Raw genomic sequence first — 19,785 nt, forward strand, 5'->3', positions numbered from 1 at the left:
CTCCGTAGACGGGCACATCGCTCACTGCTCCCGAATATACTACTCGCCAATGTCCAGTCTCTTGACAACAAGGTAGACGAAATTCGAGCAAGGGTTGCCTTCCAGAGAGACATCAGAGATTGTAACATCCTCTGTTTCATGGAGAAATGACTCACTCGGGATAAATTATCAGAGTCGGTATAGCCACCGGGTTTCTTCACGCATCGCGCCAACAGAAACAAACATCTCTCTGGTAAGAAGAAGGGTGGGGGTGTATGCCTTATGATTAACTCATTGGGGTGTGATCATAACAACATACAGGAACTCAAGTCCTTTTGTTCACCTGACCTAGAATTTCCCCCCCCCCCCAAGCAGACACCTCGACGGCCCTGAAAGAACTTCTTTGGACTCTATGGAAACTGGAAACCACATATCCTGAGGCTGCATTTATTGTAGCTGGGGATTTTAACAAGGCTAATCTGAAAACAAGGCTCCCTAAATTTTATCAGCGTATCGAATGTGTGACCCGGGCAGGCAAATTTCTGGATCATTGCTACTCTAACTTCCACGACGCATAGAAAAGCCCTCCTTTCGGCAAATCTGACCACGACTCCATTTTGTTGCTCCCAGCCTATAGACAGAAACTAAAACAGGAAACGCCAGTGCTCATGTCTGTTCAACGCTGGTCCGACCAATCGGATTCCACGCTTCAAGATTGCTTCGATCACGTGGACTGGGACATGTTCCGTAAAGCCTCAGACAACAACATTGATGTATATGCTGATTCAGTGAGCGAGTTTATTAGCAAGTGCATCAGTGATTTTGTACCCACGGTGATTTAAAACCCTCTCCAACCAGAAACCGTGGATCGATGGTAGCATTCACGCACACCACTGCTTTTAATCATGGCAAGGCGACCAGAAACATGACCGAATACAAACAGTGTAGCTATTCCCTCCGCAAGGCAATCAAACAAGCTAAGTGTCAGTATAGAGACAAAGTAGCATCACAATTCAACGGCTCAGACACGAGACGTATGTGGCAGGGTCTACAGTCAATCACGGATTACATAAAGAAAAACAGCCTCGTTGCTGACACTGATGTCTTGCTCCAAGACAAACTAAACAACTTCTCTGCTCGCTTTGAGGACAATACAGTGCCACTGACACGGCCCTCTACCAAAACCTGCGGGCTCTCCTTCACCACAGCGTGAGTAAAACATTTAAACATGTTAACCCTCGCAAGGCTGCCGGCCCAGACAGCATCCCTAGCCGCGTCCTCAGAGCATGCGCAGACCAGCAGGCTGGTGTTTACAGACATATTCAATCAATCCCTATCCCAGTCTGCTGTTCCCACATGCTTCAAGGGGGCCACCATTGTTCCTGTTCCCAAAAAAGCTAAGGTAACTGAGCTAAATGACTATCGCCCCGTAGCACTCACTTCCGTCATCATGAAGTGCTTTGAGAGACTAGTCAAAGATCATATCACCTCCACCCTACCTGACACCCTAGACCCACTCCAATATGCATACCGCCCCAATAGGTCCACAGACGACGCAATCATACTGCACACTGCCCTAACCCATCTGGACAAGAGGAATACCTATGTAAGAATGCTGTTCATCAATTACAGCTCAGCATTTAACACCATAGTACCCTCCAAACTCGTCATCGACCCCTCCAAACTCAGGGTCTCGACCCCGCCCTGTGCAACTGGGTCCTGGACTTTCTGATGGGCCGCCCCCTGTTGGTGAGGGTAGGAAACAACATCTCCACCCCGCTGATCCTCAACACTGGGACCCCACAAGGGTGCATTCTCAGCCCTTTCCTGTACTCCATGTTCACCCATGACTGTGTGGCCATGCATTTCTCCAACTCAATCATCAAGTTTGCAGACGACACTACAGTGGTAGGCTTGATTACCAACAACGACGAGACGGCCTACAGGTGAGGGCCCTCGGGAGTGTGGTGTCAGGAAAATAACCTCACACTCAACATCAGTAAAACAAAGGAGATAATCGTGGACTTCAGGAAACAGCAGAGGGAGCATTCCCCTATCCACATCAATGGGACAGTAGTGGAGAAGGTGGAAAGTCCTAAGTTTCTCGGTGTACACATCACGGACAAACTGAAATGGTCCACCCATACAGACAGCGTGATGAAGAAGGCGCAATAGCACCTTAGGAGGCTGAAGAAATTTGGCTTGTCACCAAAGACATTCACAAATGTGAATGACAAATGTACAGATGCACAATTGAGAGCATCCTGTCGTGCTGTATCACCCAGCCTGGTACGGAAACTGCTCCGCCCACAACCGTAAGGCTCTCCAGAGGGTTGTGAGGTCTGCACAATGCATCACCGGTGGCAAACTACCAGGACACCTACACCACCCGATGTCACAGGCCAAAATGATCATCAAAGACAACAGCCACCCTAGCCACTGCCTGTTCACCCCGCTATCATCCAGAAGGCGAGGTCAGTACAGGTGCATCAAAGCTGGGACCGAGAGACTGAAAAACAGCTTCTATCTCAAGGCCATCAGACTGATATTGAGTGGCTGCTGCGAATATACTGACTCAAATCTCGAGCCACTTTAATAATAAAAAATTTGATGTAATAAAAAATTTGATGTAATAAATGTATCACTAGTCACTTTAAACTATGCCACTTTATATAATGTTTACATACCCTACATTACTAATCTAATTTGTATATACTGTACTCTATACCATCTACTGCATCTTGCCTATGCCGTTCGGCCATCGCTCATCCATATATTTCTATGTACATATTCTTATACATTCCTTTACACTTGTGTGTGTGTATATAAGTTAGTTGTTTAATTGTTAGATTACTAGTTAGATATTACTGCACGGTCGGAACTAGAAGCACAAGCATCTCGCTACACTCGCATTAACATCTGCTAACCATGTGTATGTGACCAATAAAATTTGATTTGAATTTGAGGTTGCAGTGTTGTGATATAAATTGATATGATATAAAGCCAACCACCAGAGGGAGGCAAATACAAGCTTATTCTACATGAGATTCTTTACATGGTGCTAAAACAGTTTGGATGGATGGCTGTCTTATAAAATGGTGTGAAATAAATAAAATAAGTAAAGTAAACATACACTTAAAACAAAAAAAGTTATTCTACTGCTTGATTTATCAGGGACTTTCAGCTTAAGAGGTTTAAAGTAGATGGCCCTAGCTATTAAAAAGACTACTAGACAACAGATAATGACAAAAAATTATACTTATCACTCCTGTATTAAATCCGTTTAGTGCATTAATGTGTTCAGTTTGTGGTCAGTAGTCACTGTGCTCCTTGTGTGGAATACGAGGTCATTATGTAATTACTGAAAAGCGTTCATCCAAAAAATAAACTTTATACTGAAGACACAAAAAAACACAGAGAGGTTAGTTGTATGAGCATTCACAAGTAGGAGTAACAGCAAAATGATTAAATAAACAGACACACACACACGCTAAGGTAACACCGCTCTTCACATAGTGAACTCACACACACTCCTCACCTTTCTCAATGGTGGTGTAGATGGTCTCCATTCCAGCCATGATGTGGTCTGTGACGTGGCAGTGCAGCAACCAGGAGCCAGGGTACTGAGGCTTCATCTTCACCGTCTGGAAGGTGGCTGAGGATAGGTGAAACATCCACTAAGCTGGGGAACACCGGACGAGAGAAAGTCAGATTCAGATGTGTTATTCCTGGGCTAGAATAAAAGTCTGCACACCCTGTGGGTCCTAATGACTAATGACTAAAAGGTCTCAATGAACAAAAGGTAAGGTCCTATATGTGACCCTAAGTTTTTTTTATTTTATATATTTAAAAAAAAACAGGTAAGTAACCAGCTTGAAGAAAACGTATATAAGACATATCATGCATATTTCAGGAAAGGTTTACCTCACCTAATGATTTTTTAAAACTTATTGTCACATATAGGACCTTATCTTTTATTCATTGAGACCGTATAGAAATCAGAAGGCAGGTGGGAGAAACTGTGACTGCAGAGATTGAACCCTTGAACCCTGGTCTCCCTGGTCTCCAGTGGGGAGATTTGTAAGTGCCGGGAGTGTTACCACTTAATTACTGCCCTGCACAGGACTCACAAACTTCTACAGATGCACAATCGAGAGCATCCTGGCGGGCTGTATCACCGCCTGGTACGGGAACTGCACCGCCCTCAACCGTAAGGCTCTCCAGAGGGTAGTGAGGTCTGCACAACGCATCACCGGGGGCAAACTACCTGCCCTCCAGGACACCTACACCACCCGATGCTACAGGAAGGCCATAAAGATCATCAAGGACATCAACCACCCGAGCCACTGCCTGTTCACCCCGCTGTCATCCAGAAGGCGAGGTCAGTACAGGTGCATCAAAGCTGGGACCGAGAGACTGAAAAACAGCTTCTATCTCAAGGCCATCAGACTGTTAAACAGCCACCACTAACATTGAGTGGCTGCTGCCAACACACTGTCAATGACACTGACTCAACTCCAGCCACTTTAATAATGGGAATTGATGGGAAATGATGTAAATATATCACTAGCCACTTTAAACAATGCTACCTTATATAATGTTACTTACCCTACATTATTCATCTCATATGCATACGTATATACTGTACTCTATATCATCGACTGCATCCTTATGTAATACATGTATCACTAGCCACTTTAACTATGCCACTTTGTTTACATACTCATCTCATATGTATATACTGTACTCGATATCATCTACTGTATCTTGCCTATGCTGCTCTGTACCATCACTCATTCATATATCCTTATGTACATATTCTTTATCCCCTTACACTGTGTATAAGACAGTAGTTTTTTGGAATTGTTAGTTAGATTACTTGTTCGTTATTACTGCATTGTCGGAACTAGAAGCACAAGCATTTCGCTACACTCGCATTAACATCTGCTAACCATGTGTATGTGACAAATAAAATTTGATTTGATTTGATTTGACTTTACCTTATGGTCAATGCGTCCATGGAAGTAGGCAGTGTGGATGTCCACCTCATTGCCCATCCCCTTCAGGTACCAGTACACCCTGTCCCCCACCACCATGTTCAGAACCTGCAGGTTCCCAAACAGCTGTCCGCTGACGCCTGCAGCAGAGACTTTATCTGATCCCACAGCTCCCGAGATCAGGATCGTCATACAAGGCTATAATGAAGCCTTCATAAACACTTTATAAGGCCTCAGGGGTGTAAAGTTCTTAAGTACTTTAAAGTATTTTTACTTAAGTCGTTTTTTTGGATATCTGTACATTACTATTTATATTTTTGACAACTTACTTTTGCTATACTACATTCCGAATGAAAATAATGTACTTTTTACTCCATTAATTTTTCCCAACACCAAAAAGTTCTCGTTACATTTTAAATGCTTAGCAGGACAGGAAAATGGTTGAATTTGCGCACTTATCAAGAGAACATCCCTGGTCATCCCTACTGCCTCTGATCTGGTGGGCTCGCTAGTGTCCCTCGCTACCCGTAAATGAAATAAAACCAAGAAAATGGCCCAATATAAGGAATTTTAAATGTATACATTTACTTTTGATACTTAAGTAAATTTAAAAGCAATCACTTTTAGACTTTTACTCAATTACTATTTTACTGGGTGACTTTCACTTTTAGTTAAATCATTTTCTATTGAGGTATCTTTACTTTTACGCAAGTATGACAATTGGATACTTTTTCAACCACTTTAAGGCCTATATAAACTCATCAAAAAATAAACGTCCCTTTTCAGGACCCTGTCTTTCAAAGATAATTTACAGATCTTCATGCTAAAGGGTTTAAACACTGTTTCCCATGCTTGTTCAATGAACCATAAACAATTAATGAACATGCACCTGTGGAACGGTCGTTAAGATACTAACAGCTCTCAGACGGTAGGCAATTAAGGTCACAGTTAAGGAAACTTAGGAAACTAAAGAGGCCTTTCTACTGAGTCTGAAAAACACAAGGAAAGATGCCCAAGGTCCCTGCTCATCTTCGTGAACGTGCCTTAGGCATACTGCAAGGAGGCATGAGGACTGCAGATGTGGCCAGGGCAATGAATTGCAATGTCCGTTACTGTGAGACGCCTAAGACAGCGCTACAGGGAGACAGGCCAGACAGCTGATCGTCCTCGCAGTGGCAGACCACGTGTAACAACACCTGCACAGGATCGGTACATCTGAACATCACACCTGCGGGACAGGTACAGGATGTCCGCAATAGGCTGAGAGAGGCTGGACTGAGGGCTTGTAGGCCTGTTGGAAGGCAGGTCCTCACCAGACATCACCGGCAACAACGTTGCCTATGGGCACAAACCCACCGTTGCTGGACCAGACAGGACTGGCACAAAGTGCTCTTCACTGACGAGTTGCGTTTTTGTCTCACCAGGGGTGATGGTTGGATTTGCATTTATCGTCGAAGGAATGAGCGTTACACTGAGGCCTGTACTCTGGAGCGGATCAATTTGGAGGTGAAGGTTCCGTCATGGTCTGGGGCGGTGTGTCACAGCATCATCGGACTGAGCTTGTTGTCATTGCAGGGAAGACATCCTCCTCCCTCATGCGGTACACTTCCTGCAGGCTCATCCTGACATGACCCTCCAGCATGACAATGCCACCAGCCATACTGCACGTTCTGTGCATGATTTCCTGCAAGACAGGAATGTCAGTGTTCTGCCATGGCCAGCGAAGAGCCCAGATCTCAATCCCATTGAGCACGTCTGGGACCTGTTGGATCGGAGGGTGAGGGCCAGGGACATTCCCCCCCAGAAATGTCCAGAAAAAATGTCAGGGAACTTGCAGGTGCCTTGGTGGAAGAGTGGCCAATCTGGTGCAGTCCATGAGGAGGAGATTCACTGCAGTACTTAATGCAGATGGTGGCCACACCAGAAACTGACTGTTACTTTTGATTTTGCCCCCCCTCCCCTTGTTCAGGGACACATTATTCTATTTCTGTTAGTCACATGTCTGTGGAACTTGTTCAGTTTATGTCTCAGTTGTAGAATCTTGTTCTGTAAATATTTGTATGAACATATGTTAAATAAATGCAGTTGACAGTGAGAGAACGTTTATTTTTTTGCTGAGTTTAGATACTTAAACATGTACAGTACCAGTCAAAAGTTTGGATGCACCACTCATTCAATGTTTTTTCTTTATTTTTACTAATTGCTTCATTGTAGAATAATAGTGAAGACATCAGCACTATGAAATAACACATATGGAGTCATGTAGTAACCAAAAAAGTGTTAAACAAATCAAAATATATTTTACATTTGAGATTCCACACTTTGCAGCCATACATTGCCTTGATGACAGCTTTGCACACTCTTGACATTCTCTCAACCAGCTTCATGACTACCATGCAATAATCTGAGACGGCGCTCAGAAGTACATAACATTTCTCCGCCATGTTGGAGTCAACAGAAATACGAAATTACATCATAAATATTCCCTTACCTTTGATGATCTTTCATCAGAATGCAGTGCCAGGAATCCTAGTTCCGTAATAAATCGTTGTTTTGTTCGATAATGTCCAATTAGCTACTTTTGCTAGCACGTTTAGCTCACATGTCCAAAAGCTGGCGCCGGTCCAGGCGAACTCGGACGAAAACTTAAAAAAGTTATATTCCAGGTCAAATAAACTGGTCAAATTAAGTAGAGAATCAATCTTCAGGATGTTGTTATCATATATATCCAATAACGTTCCAACCGGAGCATTCGTTTTTGTCTACAGAGTAATGGAATGCATGGCGATATCATGAGGAATGCGCCTGACCATGAACTGGCATTCTGCATGACCACTGACTCAAATAGCTGCCATCCGGCCCCACATCACACTCAAGGCTTCATTCCACGTTCTACTGACTGTTGACATCTAGTGGAAGGCGTAGGAAGTGCGAACAGATCCATATCTTACTGGGATGTGAATAGGCGATGAGTTGAAAATCAACCAGCCCCAGAATTTCCACTTCCTGTTTGGAAGTTTGCCTGCCATATGAGTTCTGTTATACTCACAGACATAATTCAAACAGTTTTAGAAACTTCAGAGTGTTTTCTATCCAATAGAAACACACTCTATCCAAACTGAAAATGCTGCCCCCTATCCCTAAAAAGTTTTAAGGAACCAGGGCAGGTTCAGTGGAATGGCATGTTTCCTTGAACCTGAGCCAGAACAGCTACTACCCTCCCTGTCATCCCGGGCTGCCCCGGACACTGTTAAAAAACAAGGGCACCTGAGACATGCAGACATCCTCACTGGCATGGCGCTGTTGGTCGATCAGCAGGAGGCTATACTGCAGGCAACAGTTGGACAGCGCACCAACCCCAACTGGCACACCATGTCGCCGAGACGTGGCCATGAGCAAAGAGTAAAATTCTCACCTAGAAGCGGCGTTCCTAGTGGCCGGGGACTTTAATGCAGGCAAACTTAAATCAGTTTTACCAAATTTTTACCAGCATGGGACATGTGTGACCAGGGAAAAGAATTCCTAGACCACCTTTACTCCACACACAGAGATGCATACAAAGCTCTCCACCACCCTATTTCTATCCTCCTGATTCCTGCTTACAAGCAAAGATTAAAGCAGGAAGTACCAGTGACTCGCTCAATACGGAAGTGGTCAGATGACATGGATGCTACACTACAGAACTGTTTTGCTAGCACAGACTGGAATGTGTTCCAGGATTCATGCAATGGCATTGAGGAAGCCCCCTCCTGTATTCTCTGTTCACCCACGACTGCGTGGCCAAACACGACTCGAACACCATCATTAAGTTTGCTGACGACACAAAGGCCTATAGGGAGAAGGTCAGAGAACTGGCAGTATGGTGCCAGGACAACAACCTCTCCCTCAATGTGAGCAAAACAAAGGAGCTGATTGTGGACTACAGGCCCCCATTAACATTGACGTGGCTGTAGTGGAGCGGGTCGAGAGTTTCCACATCACCAACAAACTATCATGGTCCAAACATGCCAAGACAGTCGTGAAGAGGGCACGACAAAACCTTTTCCCCCTCAGGAGACTGAAAAGATTTGGCATGGGTCCCCAGAACCTCAAAAGGTTCTACAGATGCACCATCGAGAGCATCCTGACCGGTTGCATCACCGCCTGGTATGACAACTGCTCGACATCTCACCATAAGGCGCTACAGAGGGTAGTGCGAACAGCCCAATACATCACTGGGGCCAAGCTTCCTGCCATCCAGGACCTATATAATAGGCGGTGTCAGAGGAAAGCCCATAAAATTGTCAGAGACTCCAGTCCAGTCACCCAAGACTGTTTTCTCTGCTACCGCACGGCAAGCGGTACCGGAGCGCCAAGTCTAGGACCAAAAGGCTCCTCAACAGCTTCTACCCACAAGCCAATTCATAAAAATCGCCACCGGACAATTTACATTGACACTCCCCCACTCTTTTGTACACTGCTGCTACTCACTGTTTAGTTTTTTACCTATGCGTAGTCACTTCGCCCCTACCTACATGTACTGATTACCTCAACTAGCCTGTATCCTCGCACACTGACTCGGTACCGGTGCCCCCTGTATATAGCCTCATTATTCTTATTGTGTTACTTTTTATTATTGCTTTTTATTTTAGCCTACTTGGTAAGTATTTTCTTCTTCTTGAACTGCACTGTTGGTTAAGGGCTTGTAATTAAGCATTTCACGGTGAAGTCTACACTTGTTGTATTCGGCGCATGTGTCAAATAAAGTTTGATTTGATTTTGATTTGATGAGGAGAGGGAGGTTGATGGCTCGCAATTATGGAGCTCCGTCATTGCTAAAGATGGTCCTCAAATCACAGTCGTTGGAACGGGTGTTGTCTGTAAAGTGGGGCACATAACTAAGCAGAGGGCATCAAGGCATTCAAATGGCTACATGGATAGATGTGCAGGAGTCAGGGATCCTGGGTGACATACTGGATGGTCTGGGGTGCACTACAGCAGTGGTGGAGGTCAAGTTTCCCTATGGTGCAAGGGATCTTACCATTGAAGAGGCAGTGAAGTCGAAGGATTTCTATATCAAGGAGGGAGGGTCTTACAGCCTCCGTGAAGACCATCCTCACACACAAACAATAGGCTCCTAGAATAGATTCTATTCCATTCAAGTTTTGCTCAAAGCAGCCAACTAAAGTAAAGTAGTTAAACGTAAGTTCAATCACAAAAGCTGGTCTGAGTGCATCTCCTCAGTTTCATTAACACAATTCACATTGCATTTTATCATGGGCACAGTGGGAATTTATATCTGTAATGTTTAAATTATGTCTTACCCCGTTCAGCTGAAACGGTGGCGCAGGGAATGCAAAAATATTCTTTGAAATATTTAACCTCCACACATTAACAAGTCCAATACCTCAAATGAAAGATATACACCTTGTTCATCTACCCAGCGTGTCAGATTTTTTAAATGTTTTACGGCGAAAACACAACATATATTTATGTTAGACCACCACCAAACCAAAGAAAAAAACGTAGCCATTTTGTCCAGCAAAAGATAAAATGACAAAAGAAGGATTTTTTTTTTAAATCAATCACTAATGCAACCGCTGTGTCACATTTTTTTTAAACGTTACGGAAAAAGCCTAACATTGCAATAATCTGAGACGGCGCTCAGACGTAGCAATATTTCTCTGCCATGTTGGAATCAACAGAAATACAAAATTACAACATAAATATTCCCTTACCTTTGATGATCTTTTATCAGAATGTAGTGCAAGGAGTCCTAGTTCAACAATAAATTGTTTTGTTTTATAATGTTCAATTCTAGTGTCCAAGTAGCAGCATTTGCTACCACTTTCAGCTCAAATGTCCAAAAAATTACTTCTGGTCCAGGATAACTTTGCATCAAAACTTCCAAATTACATATTACAGGTCGACGAAACTGGTCAAACTAAGTGCAGAATCAATCTTCAGGATGTTATAATCATATAGATCCAATAGCATTCCAACCGGATCATTCGTTTTCATCTGGGGCTGATTGGAACAGCCGAAGCACTCAAACGCAAACGCGCCTCAACAAAATGGAAATCTTTTACGACACCTACTACTTTCCTTCCCATTAGGTGAAAGTTCACAGCAAATGCTCCATTACACTTTCTACTGAATGAGGACATCTAGTGGAAGACATAGGAAGTGTTTCCAGATCCATAACTTGTTGGGAAGGGGCGATGACGTCAAAGTTGCCCCAACTTTCAGGATTCCAAAACGTGTTTGGAAGATTGCCTGCCCTGTGAGTTCTGTTATACTCACAGACATAATTCAAATGGTTTTAGAAACTGCAGAGTGTTTTCTATCCAATAATAATAATAATATGCATATATTAGCAATTTAGGACAGATTTTGATGCAGTTCACTATGGGCACGCAATTCATCCAAAGGGGAAATACTGCCCCCTATCTCTAACAGGTTTTAAGTCATGAGAACCATACGCAAACACGACGAACATAATGCGCAGATAAATCTACAAATTCATTGCTGTATCACATTTCAAAAGTTACTGACTTGTCCATCCACAGGGTCCCGTCCCCCACCACCCGCCAACCCCTCTTTTACGCTACCACTACTCTCTGTTCATCATATCTGCATAGTCACTTTAACCATATCTACATGTACATACTACCTCAATCAGACCAACTAACCGGTGTCTGCATGTAGCCTCGCTACTGTTATTTTTCACTGTCTTTTTACTGTTGTTTTTATTTCTTTACTTATTGTTCACCTAATACTTTTTTTGCACTTTTGGTTAGAGCCTGTAAGTAAGCATTTCACCGTAAGGTCTACTACACCTGTTATATTCGGTGCACGTGCAAATAAACTTTGATTTGATTTGGTGGGCTAACGCTAACTAGCATGTCACCACATGAAAAAGTAGCTGACTAGCTCACTGAACTTGTCAATAAAAAGGTCACAACAGTCATTATGCTAGCCTATGCTGTTTTTCTTTTTACTTGTAAGGAAGGTAACGTGTGTTGTATACTTAACTACAGTTGGTGGTTATCTAACAAATGTTCATAAGCACCTAGCTAACCACAGACCTTTGACCTAATCAAAATGGCCTCTGTAAGCCTCTCGGAAAACAATCAAATGCATAGCACAGAACCTTCCCTGCTTCTGATCCACGGAGAGACCTGAGGTTAGCTAATTCGCTACAATGGTCAAGGGGTAATAAAAAAATGCTAGGACATTTGAAAAATGCTAAACAAGAATACACACGAGAAATACACAATATCAATTATTTACACAAACTAAAAAGGCTAAAACATCTACTTGCTATGTTACTTGCTACTTGTCGATGAGTTTGCATGTAGAAATGTGCCTTGAGGGATGACGTATAAGCTTGTGACAAGATGTGTAGTTCTGTATAATAGCCACATGAATGACTAATTAAAATGTCATTTTTGGAGGGTGATTGCAGGCGAATATGGTTATCAAAATGTCACGCCAGGGTAAGCCTACACTGATTATAGTTCTAAAATCCCTGACGCAAAAATGAATAGTGAAAAAACTATTGAAACCATTTCTGTGTTTTACCGTTAGATTTGATGGGTATTATGACTCATAATGTTGCACTCAGTTGTTGTCAATATTATCTGTGGGGTTTAGTTAATGGGTAGATAACAAAACAAATCATTTTGATATTGTTTGTAATTATTTTACCCTATTTTCTTCTAACATGAAATCCAAATCTGGTTGACTGACATACTTCCCAGCCTCCAATAGTTAAAATGTTCCTAGTAGCTAGTGTTAGCGTTCTAAGTTTGATAATTTTTAGAATTATTTATCTATCTGCTGGACTACCCGGGCAATACTGTGTTCAGCTAATTCCTTACACATTCATGTTATAAATTCCCAATACATGACAGGTAAATTAGAGCTGTACTTAATTACTCACTCATCTTCCTTCAGCGTTTTGATGAGGATTGTTTTCCCCAGCTGGACCATAATCCCACTGGATCTCCTTAATTCCAATGAAATATTCCTGTGTGATACAGGACACAGTAGTGGCACACCAGAGTAGAAGGAACAGGATCGCTGGAGAGCTCCCTTTTTGGCACAGTCAGTCAGGAAACTTTTGGACAGACACACAGCCTATAGATACTGGGGTGATGGGTTCACACAGCCAATCACAGACGGGAAGTGTGACCTCATTGCCTTTCATGCAAACACAAAGTGAGACCCCCACACACAGACCTCTGACATGGGGATAAAGCAACACACGCACATACACATAGACACACACACACACGCCACCGTGTACATCATTCTACCCTTTGTTACTTTGTCTAACCATATCCACAAAGGAAGCTTTATTTCTGACACCAATGGCCAATGTTATCCCACTCCTCTTCAATGGCTGTGCGAAGTTGCTGGATATTGGCAGGAACTGGCAGGAACTGGAACATGTGTCGTACACATCGATCCAGAGCATGCTAAACATGCTCAATGGGTAACATGTCTGAGTATGCAGGCCATGGAAGAACTGGGACATTTTCATCTTCCAGGAATTGTGTACAGATCCTTGCGACATACAGTTATCATGCTGAAACATGAGGCGATGGCAGTGGATGAATGGCATGATAATGGGCCTCAGGATCTCGTCACGGTATCTCTGTGCATTCAAATTTCCATTGATAAAATACAATTGTGTTCATTGTCAATGTTATGACTGCCCATACCATAACCCCACCGTCACCATGAGGCACACTGTTCAAAACGTTATTAGAAAACCACTTTGGCAAACGCCAAACACGCAGTTTGCCAACTGCCCAGTACAGTTGAAACCAGGATTCATCTGTGAAGAGCAATTCTCAAACGTGCCAGTGGCCATCGAAGGTGAGCATTTGCCCACTGAAGTTGGTTACAACACCGAACTGCAGTCAGGTCAAGACCCTGGAGAGGACGACGAGCAAGCAGAAGAGCTTCCCTGAGACGTTTCTGACAGTTTGTGCAGAATCTTTTGGGTTGTGCAAACCCACAGTTTCATCAGCTGTCTGGGTGGCTGGTCTTAGCCAATCCTGCAGGTGAAGAAGCCGGATGTGGAGGTCCTGGGCTGGCCTCGTTACACCTGGACTGCGATTGTGAGGCCAGTTGGACTTACTGTCAAATTCTCTAAAACGATGTTGAATTAACATTCAGTTCTCTGGCAACAGCTCTGGTGGACATTTCTGCAGTCAGTATGCCAATTGCACTCTCCCTAAAACATTGAGACATCTCTGGCATTGTGTTGTGTAACAAAACTGCACAATTTAGAGTGGCATTTTATTGTCCCAAGCACAAGGTGCACCTGTGTAATGATCGGGCTGTTTAATTATCTTCTTGATGTGCCACACGTGTCCGGTGGATGGATTGTCTTGGGAAAGGAGAAATGCTGATTAACATGGATGAAAACAAATTTGTGCACAAAATCTGAGATAAATAAGCTTTTTGTGCATATGGAACATTTCTGGGATCTTTTATTTCAGCTCATGAAACATGGGACCAACACTTTACATGTTGCGTTTTTATTTTTGTTCAGTATATTTAGATTTTCAATAAACATTAGAGACATAATATAATTTACATGTTTTCAACAATCTAAGCCAACCCTGTTTGTTTTGCCCCGTAGTTGCGCACGTGTCAGTTTTGTTGCTCACCAACCAACCTGTCTATCCTTACTCAAATAAGTATCAAAGTATACAGCGTTGACAAATGTATCATGTTTACAAAAAATTATAATCAGAACAATTCAAATGGAAAATACGTATTTATTTAAGGCAGCACAAACACTCAAATATATGACAAATGCACTAAATATATAAAATGGCCTTAACAATTTAGCATCTGTGAGACAATTTTCAGAAAATGAAAACAGTAATACAAAAGACAAAACTTTCATACAAAAAAATATATACTTTTGTGCTTTAGTAAAATGTAGACTTAAGACATCAAACATTTAAAAAAAATACTACAGTTCTGGTCTGTATTATATACACATTCATTCAGTGTATTTCTAATACAGTGCTTTGAAATTAATACTATAAATTAACTGAACATTCAGACAGGTATCTCTCCCTCATACAGGGATGAGACAGCATTCGCTTATTAATCACACTTTCTGATTAGAAACTGGCCCAGGGACTATGTAAGATACGAGGAGAGGAAGTTGGACTATTGAGATGCACCCCCAGGAGTGTTTGGAAAGCAATGTTAAACAGATGACATTGTACACGCTCCTGGCGTGTATCGTATGTGTGTGCATGTGTCATATCATGTGTATGCACATCAATCTTATATTATATGCATGCGTGTGTATGTATAATTTACATGTGTGTGTGTCAAATTTTGTGTGTGTGTGCAGGTGTCTGTGTGTGTGTGTGTGTGTCTCATCTATGTGTGTGTTTAGGCATTGAGGGTGTAGTCCTGCTTGTAGCAGCAGGGTCTGCAGACAGCTGTCACCAGCCCATTGATGACCTGCAGGACACATATGATGAACTCCAGCCCACTGAGGCCCAGCAGGATGGACATCAGGGTCACGTTCCACTCTACAATGCTGACAGGCTGCAGGCACTTAGACCACGTGTCCTTCTCCATTAGGTACCTGTGGACAGACACAGAAATTAAAGTTGTGTATCTTACAGTCTGTATTGCAGTTTGATATTAATTAGAGTTAAGAAGTTGTGACTCACTCGACAGGATGTCATTTCATAACACACACAATAGGAAGTGGACACAACAGAAAATTAACTCCAAATCAAAAACAGAACAACACAGACACACACACTCACAGAGGATTTGTTTCCAATGCATTTTGGCACCTAAAAGAAACCTACATAGCTAGAATATTTCCAGAATAATTCACATTTCCTGTGTGAAGAGGGTAAAACTAACCTTCCTCCCTCATTGGCGAAGGGATAAGACCATCCCAGAGCAGTGAAGCACTGAGGTCCCTCCAAGATGGCCATGGCTGAGATGATGAAACAGTATCCCGAGCCGCCCAGACCCACTAGAGCTGCCATTACTGACCCACACATCTATATAATACACAAACTGTACATTAGTATATAAATATATATACACACACACACACATGGTTCAAGCCTACCTGTTAATCCCAGATCAACTGCATAACAATCCCCTTGGGAGTAGTGTGTGGTTGTGTGAGGAGAAATGTTGGCTTATCACTGTTACAAACCAGTTTATACACAGATAAGGTTCAGCTCCTCTCCCTGGCCCAGACGCTTTGTACTCCCTGATGGTGAAGCCTCCTTCACATATCCTTCACATAGTGTACCCCCTAATAGTGTTACAATGGCCCCTTTGTATAATTAGCTAGGCATAGCTTACCTTTAGTGAGCCTAATAGCATTAGCTTAGCATAGTCCCTCACAGTGTTAGAATAGTCCTTTGTACCATCTGTACTTTTATTAATAGGATCAAAGCCTTGTGTAACAAACCAAATAACATCCACGAACCTACTTTGACGGTTTACAAAAAAACAACAAAAACCTGAGCTGAAGAACGCATCAAGGCTGACCTGTCACCTTTGCTTTTTGCACAGTAATAGAATCACTGGCTGAAATCACAATAAGTAACCAAAGCATCAGTCCTCACCATGAAGCTTTCATTCCAACAGCAGCCTGTACACTTCCCCAGGCTGATGAACACTCCAGCAGGCAAAAACATCTACAGAGACACACAATTCAGGAGACCTCAGGGTCTGTCACAGTATGATATTTCAGTGTATACCCTCTATATAAAACAATATCCTCAAGACGACTATGTGTTGATTTGAATTACATTGAGTGCATCTAAAGAGTCGGTCTTGCCCAGTATCTCACTGCGAAATGTGGACCACAATGTAAATAAGCCTACAGGCTTTATCGTGTTTTTATCTTCAATCATTGTTTGTGTATGCGATGTTGTCTCCGGCTGGAGCAGCCTGCAACATCTAATTATCTAATAAATTCAATCAATCAAGAGCTCTGTGGTTGTAGCACTGTACTGTACAACCATCCCTAATCACAAACATATGGTCTATAGAGCAGTTTTATAAAATGGTGGCTAATTCCTAGAATGGGTTTCTGGACAAATCCTCCAAATAAGAAAATACAACTCCTGGGGTAGCTTGTCGGAGGAAGAGCTGACAACCGTTTTCCTTTGTCTCCTGTAGTATCTCCACAGTAAGGAAAACAGCCATGAGGCAAGTCCCCATTGTCAGAAAGGTAAACACACACATACAGGATACAGATTAGCCACACACTCAAACTGCCCTCTTACAACAACAGCACAAGATAATTGTGTCAGATTACCACCTGATATTATCGGAAAGGAAATACAAGACCAAAATAATATACAGTGGGGCAAAAAAGTATTTAGTCAGCCACCAATTGTGCAAGTTCTCCCACTTAAAAAGATGAGAGAGGCCTGTCATTTTCATCATAGGTACACTTCAACTATGACAGACAAAATGAGGAAAAACAAATCCAGAAAATCACATTGTAGGATTTTTTATGAATTTATTTGCAAATTATGGTGGAAAATAAGTATTTGGTCACAAGCACGATTTCTGGCTCTCACAGACCTGAAACTTCTTCTTTAAGAGGCTCCTCTGTCCTCCACTCGTTACCTGTATTAATGGCACCTGTTTGAACTTGATATCAGTATAAAAGACACCTATCCACAACCTCAAACAGTCACACTCCAAACTCCACTATGGCCAAGACCAAAGAGCTGAGAGGTAAGCAGCTTGGTTTGAAGAAATCAACTGTGGGAGCAATTATTGGGAAATGGAAGACATACAAGACCACTGATAATCTCCCTCAATCTGGAGCTCCACGCAAGATCTCACCCCGTGGGGTCAAAATGATCACAAGAACATTGAGCAAAAATCCCAGAACCACACGGGGGGACCTAGTGAATGACCTGCAGAGAGCTGGGACCAAAGTAACAAAGCCTACCATCAGTAACACACTACGCCGCCAGGGACTCAAATCCTGCAGTGCCAGACGTGTCCCCCTGCTTAAGCCAGTACATGTCCAGGCCCGTCTGAAGTTTGCTAGAGAGCATATGGATGATCCAGAAGAAGATTGGGAGAATGTCTTATGGTCAGATGAAACCAAAATAGAACTTCTTGGTAAAAACTCAACTCGTCGTGTTTGGAAGACAAAGAATGCCGAGTTGCATCCAAAGAACACCATACCTACTGTGAAGCATGGGGGTGGAAAGGGACCAGGACGACTGATCCGTGTAAAGGAAAGAATGAATGGGGCCATGTATCGTGAGATTTTGAGTGATAACCTCCTTCCATCAGCAAGGGCATTGAAGATGAAACGTGGCTGGGTCTTTCAGCATGACAATGATCCCAAACACACCGCCCGGGCAACGAAGGAGTGGCTTTGTAAGAAGCATTTCAAGGTCCTGGAGTGGCCTAGCCAGTCTCCAGATCTCAACCCCATAGAAAATCTTTGGAGGGAGTTGAAAGTCCGTGTTGCCCAGCAACAGCCCCAAAACATCACTGCTCTAGAGGAGATCTGCATGGAGGAATGGGCCAACCTTGTGAAGACTTACAGAAAACGTTTGACCTCTGTCATTGCCAACAAAGGATATATAACAAAGTATTGAGTTAAACTTTTGTTATTGAAGCAAAAACTTATTTTCCACCATAATTTGCAAATAAATTCATTAAAAATCCTACAATGTGACTTTATGGATTTTTTTTTCTCATTTTGTCTGTCATAGTTGAAGTGTACCTATGATGAAAATTACAGGCCTCTCATCTTTTTAAGTGAGAGAACTTGCACAATTGGTGGCTGACTAAATACTTTTTTGTCCCACTGTATATACACAAGACTAACTGTTACAAAACCAACTGTTTTGACCGTGAAAATTCTCTTTATATTTATATTTGAATCTACCATTAATTCCCTGAACAGCCTGTAAATCTGACCCATAAACCATCAACTCAATAATACTACTGTAGCCTGTGTAGTAACAATAGAGTAACACTCACCAACACACCTCCCCCTCCGATTCCCATCATGAACCAGATCAGCCTGGACAGTCGCTCCTGTTGGACATATTGGATCTCTCCTCCAGGGAAGAACAGCAGGATGTTGGCCATGATACAGCACACAGCCAGGGGCAGAAGGGCAAAGCCCAGGGACCGCGCAAAACCCATGGAGCACATCTGCCCTACCACCCAGGATAAGGAGGAATGGAGAGAGAGAAGTAGAGGTGTGGAGCACCAGAGAGGAGTGGAGTGGTATCACCAGGGAGAGAGGAATGGAGAGAGAGAGAGAGATATGAAGGTCTAGGGTCTGTTCACAGCTGTAATCAAGGAAGGAAACTGAATGGTTTCCCTAGTGTGTAGGGTTTTAGCTGAACTCTCCACCTCCTGCCAGTCACACTGAGGCTGATCACGCAACCAGTTCCGTTTTACGGCGAGGGGCTGAGTGGAGGGGTTACCACAGGAAGAGTGCGAGGTGAGTGTCTTGAGCCCTAACCAATCCCTCAGGGCATGCAAGTGATTCAGCCAGAAAAACGGTGACAAATCCCTCAGGAACTGGGAGGGGAGGGGTGATGAGAGAGAGAGAGAGAGAGAGAGAGAGGGAGGGGGGGGGGAGAGAGGGGGGGGGACCGAAAGAGAGGGGGCGAGTAAGAAAGACAGACACATACACATAGTGATAGAGAGTATGTGTGTCTATTTTCCACACCCACCCCAATCTGAGAGGCAGAGGTAGTTGGGCTGGGTAGCTGGGCCCCAGACTGCATTCAAAACCTGCTACTTCAGAGACAAAAGA

At 43.0% G+C, this 19,785-nt stretch overlaps 2 protein-coding genes across 3 annotated transcripts in view; both read right to left on the reverse strand.

Annotated features, from left to right (window-relative positions):
* Positions 1-13,059, reverse strand: part of LOC116375834 (hephaestin-like protein 1) — a 15,576-nt gene extending 2,517 nt beyond the window's left edge. The window contains exons 1-2 of the mRNA XM_031833739.1: positions 12,901-13,059; positions 3,518-3,661 (exon numbers count right to left, since the gene is read on the reverse strand). Of these exons, the coding sequence (XP_031689599.1) occupies positions 3,518-3,653 (136 nt within the window). The 5' untranslated portion in view covers positions 3,654-3,661; positions 12,901-13,059. The remainder of the gene's footprint in view (positions 1-3,517; positions 3,662-12,900) is intronic.
* Positions 13,060-14,732: 1,673 nt separating this feature from the next.
* LOC109897543 (transmembrane 4 L6 family member 1) lies at positions 14,733-19,401 on the reverse strand. 2 transcript variants are annotated; one of them, XM_020492047.2, is made up of 4 exons: positions 18,996-19,398; positions 16,598-16,669; positions 15,876-16,018; positions 14,733-15,585 (listed from the first exon to the last, which is right to left on the reverse strand). In XM_020492047.2, exons 1-4 carry the CDS (start codon positions 19,170-19,172, stop codon positions 15,387-15,389), a joined length of 591 nt encoding a protein of 196 aa, XP_020347636.1. In that variant the 5' UTR covers positions 19,173-19,398; the 3' UTR covers positions 14,733-15,386. The 2 variants fall into 2 exon arrangements, with proteins under 2 accessions (XP_020347636.1, XP_020347637.1); XM_020492048.2 differs by lacking the exon at positions 16,598-16,669 and having other exon boundaries at positions 18,996-19,401.
* Positions 19,402-19,785: the final 384 nt, after the last annotated feature.

The sequence above is a fragment of the Oncorhynchus kisutch genome, linkage group LG10, assembly GCF_002021735.2.
Source record: "Oncorhynchus kisutch isolate 150728-3 linkage group LG10, Okis_V2, whole genome shotgun sequence".
Classification (NCBI taxonomy): Eukaryota; Metazoa; Chordata; class Actinopteri; order Salmoniformes; family Salmonidae; genus Oncorhynchus; species Oncorhynchus kisutch.

What these genes read in the sequence shown, in the direction of transcription:
- LOC109897543 (XM_020492047.2), bottom strand. Translation starts at nt 19,172, where the DNA reads ATGTGCTCCATGGGTTTTGCGCGGTCCCTGGGCTTTGCCCTTCTGCCC. An exon ending in TCGGAGGGGGAGGTGTGTTG is followed by an intron (nt 16,670 to 18,995) that starts GTGAGTGTTACT and finishes GTGTCTCTGTAG; the next exon opens with ATGTTTTTGCCTGCTGGAGT. An exon ending in GTTGGAATGAAAGCTTCATG is followed by an intron (nt 16,019 to 16,597) that starts GTGAGGACTGAT and finishes TGTATTATATAG; the next exon opens with ATGTGTGGGTCAGTAATGGC.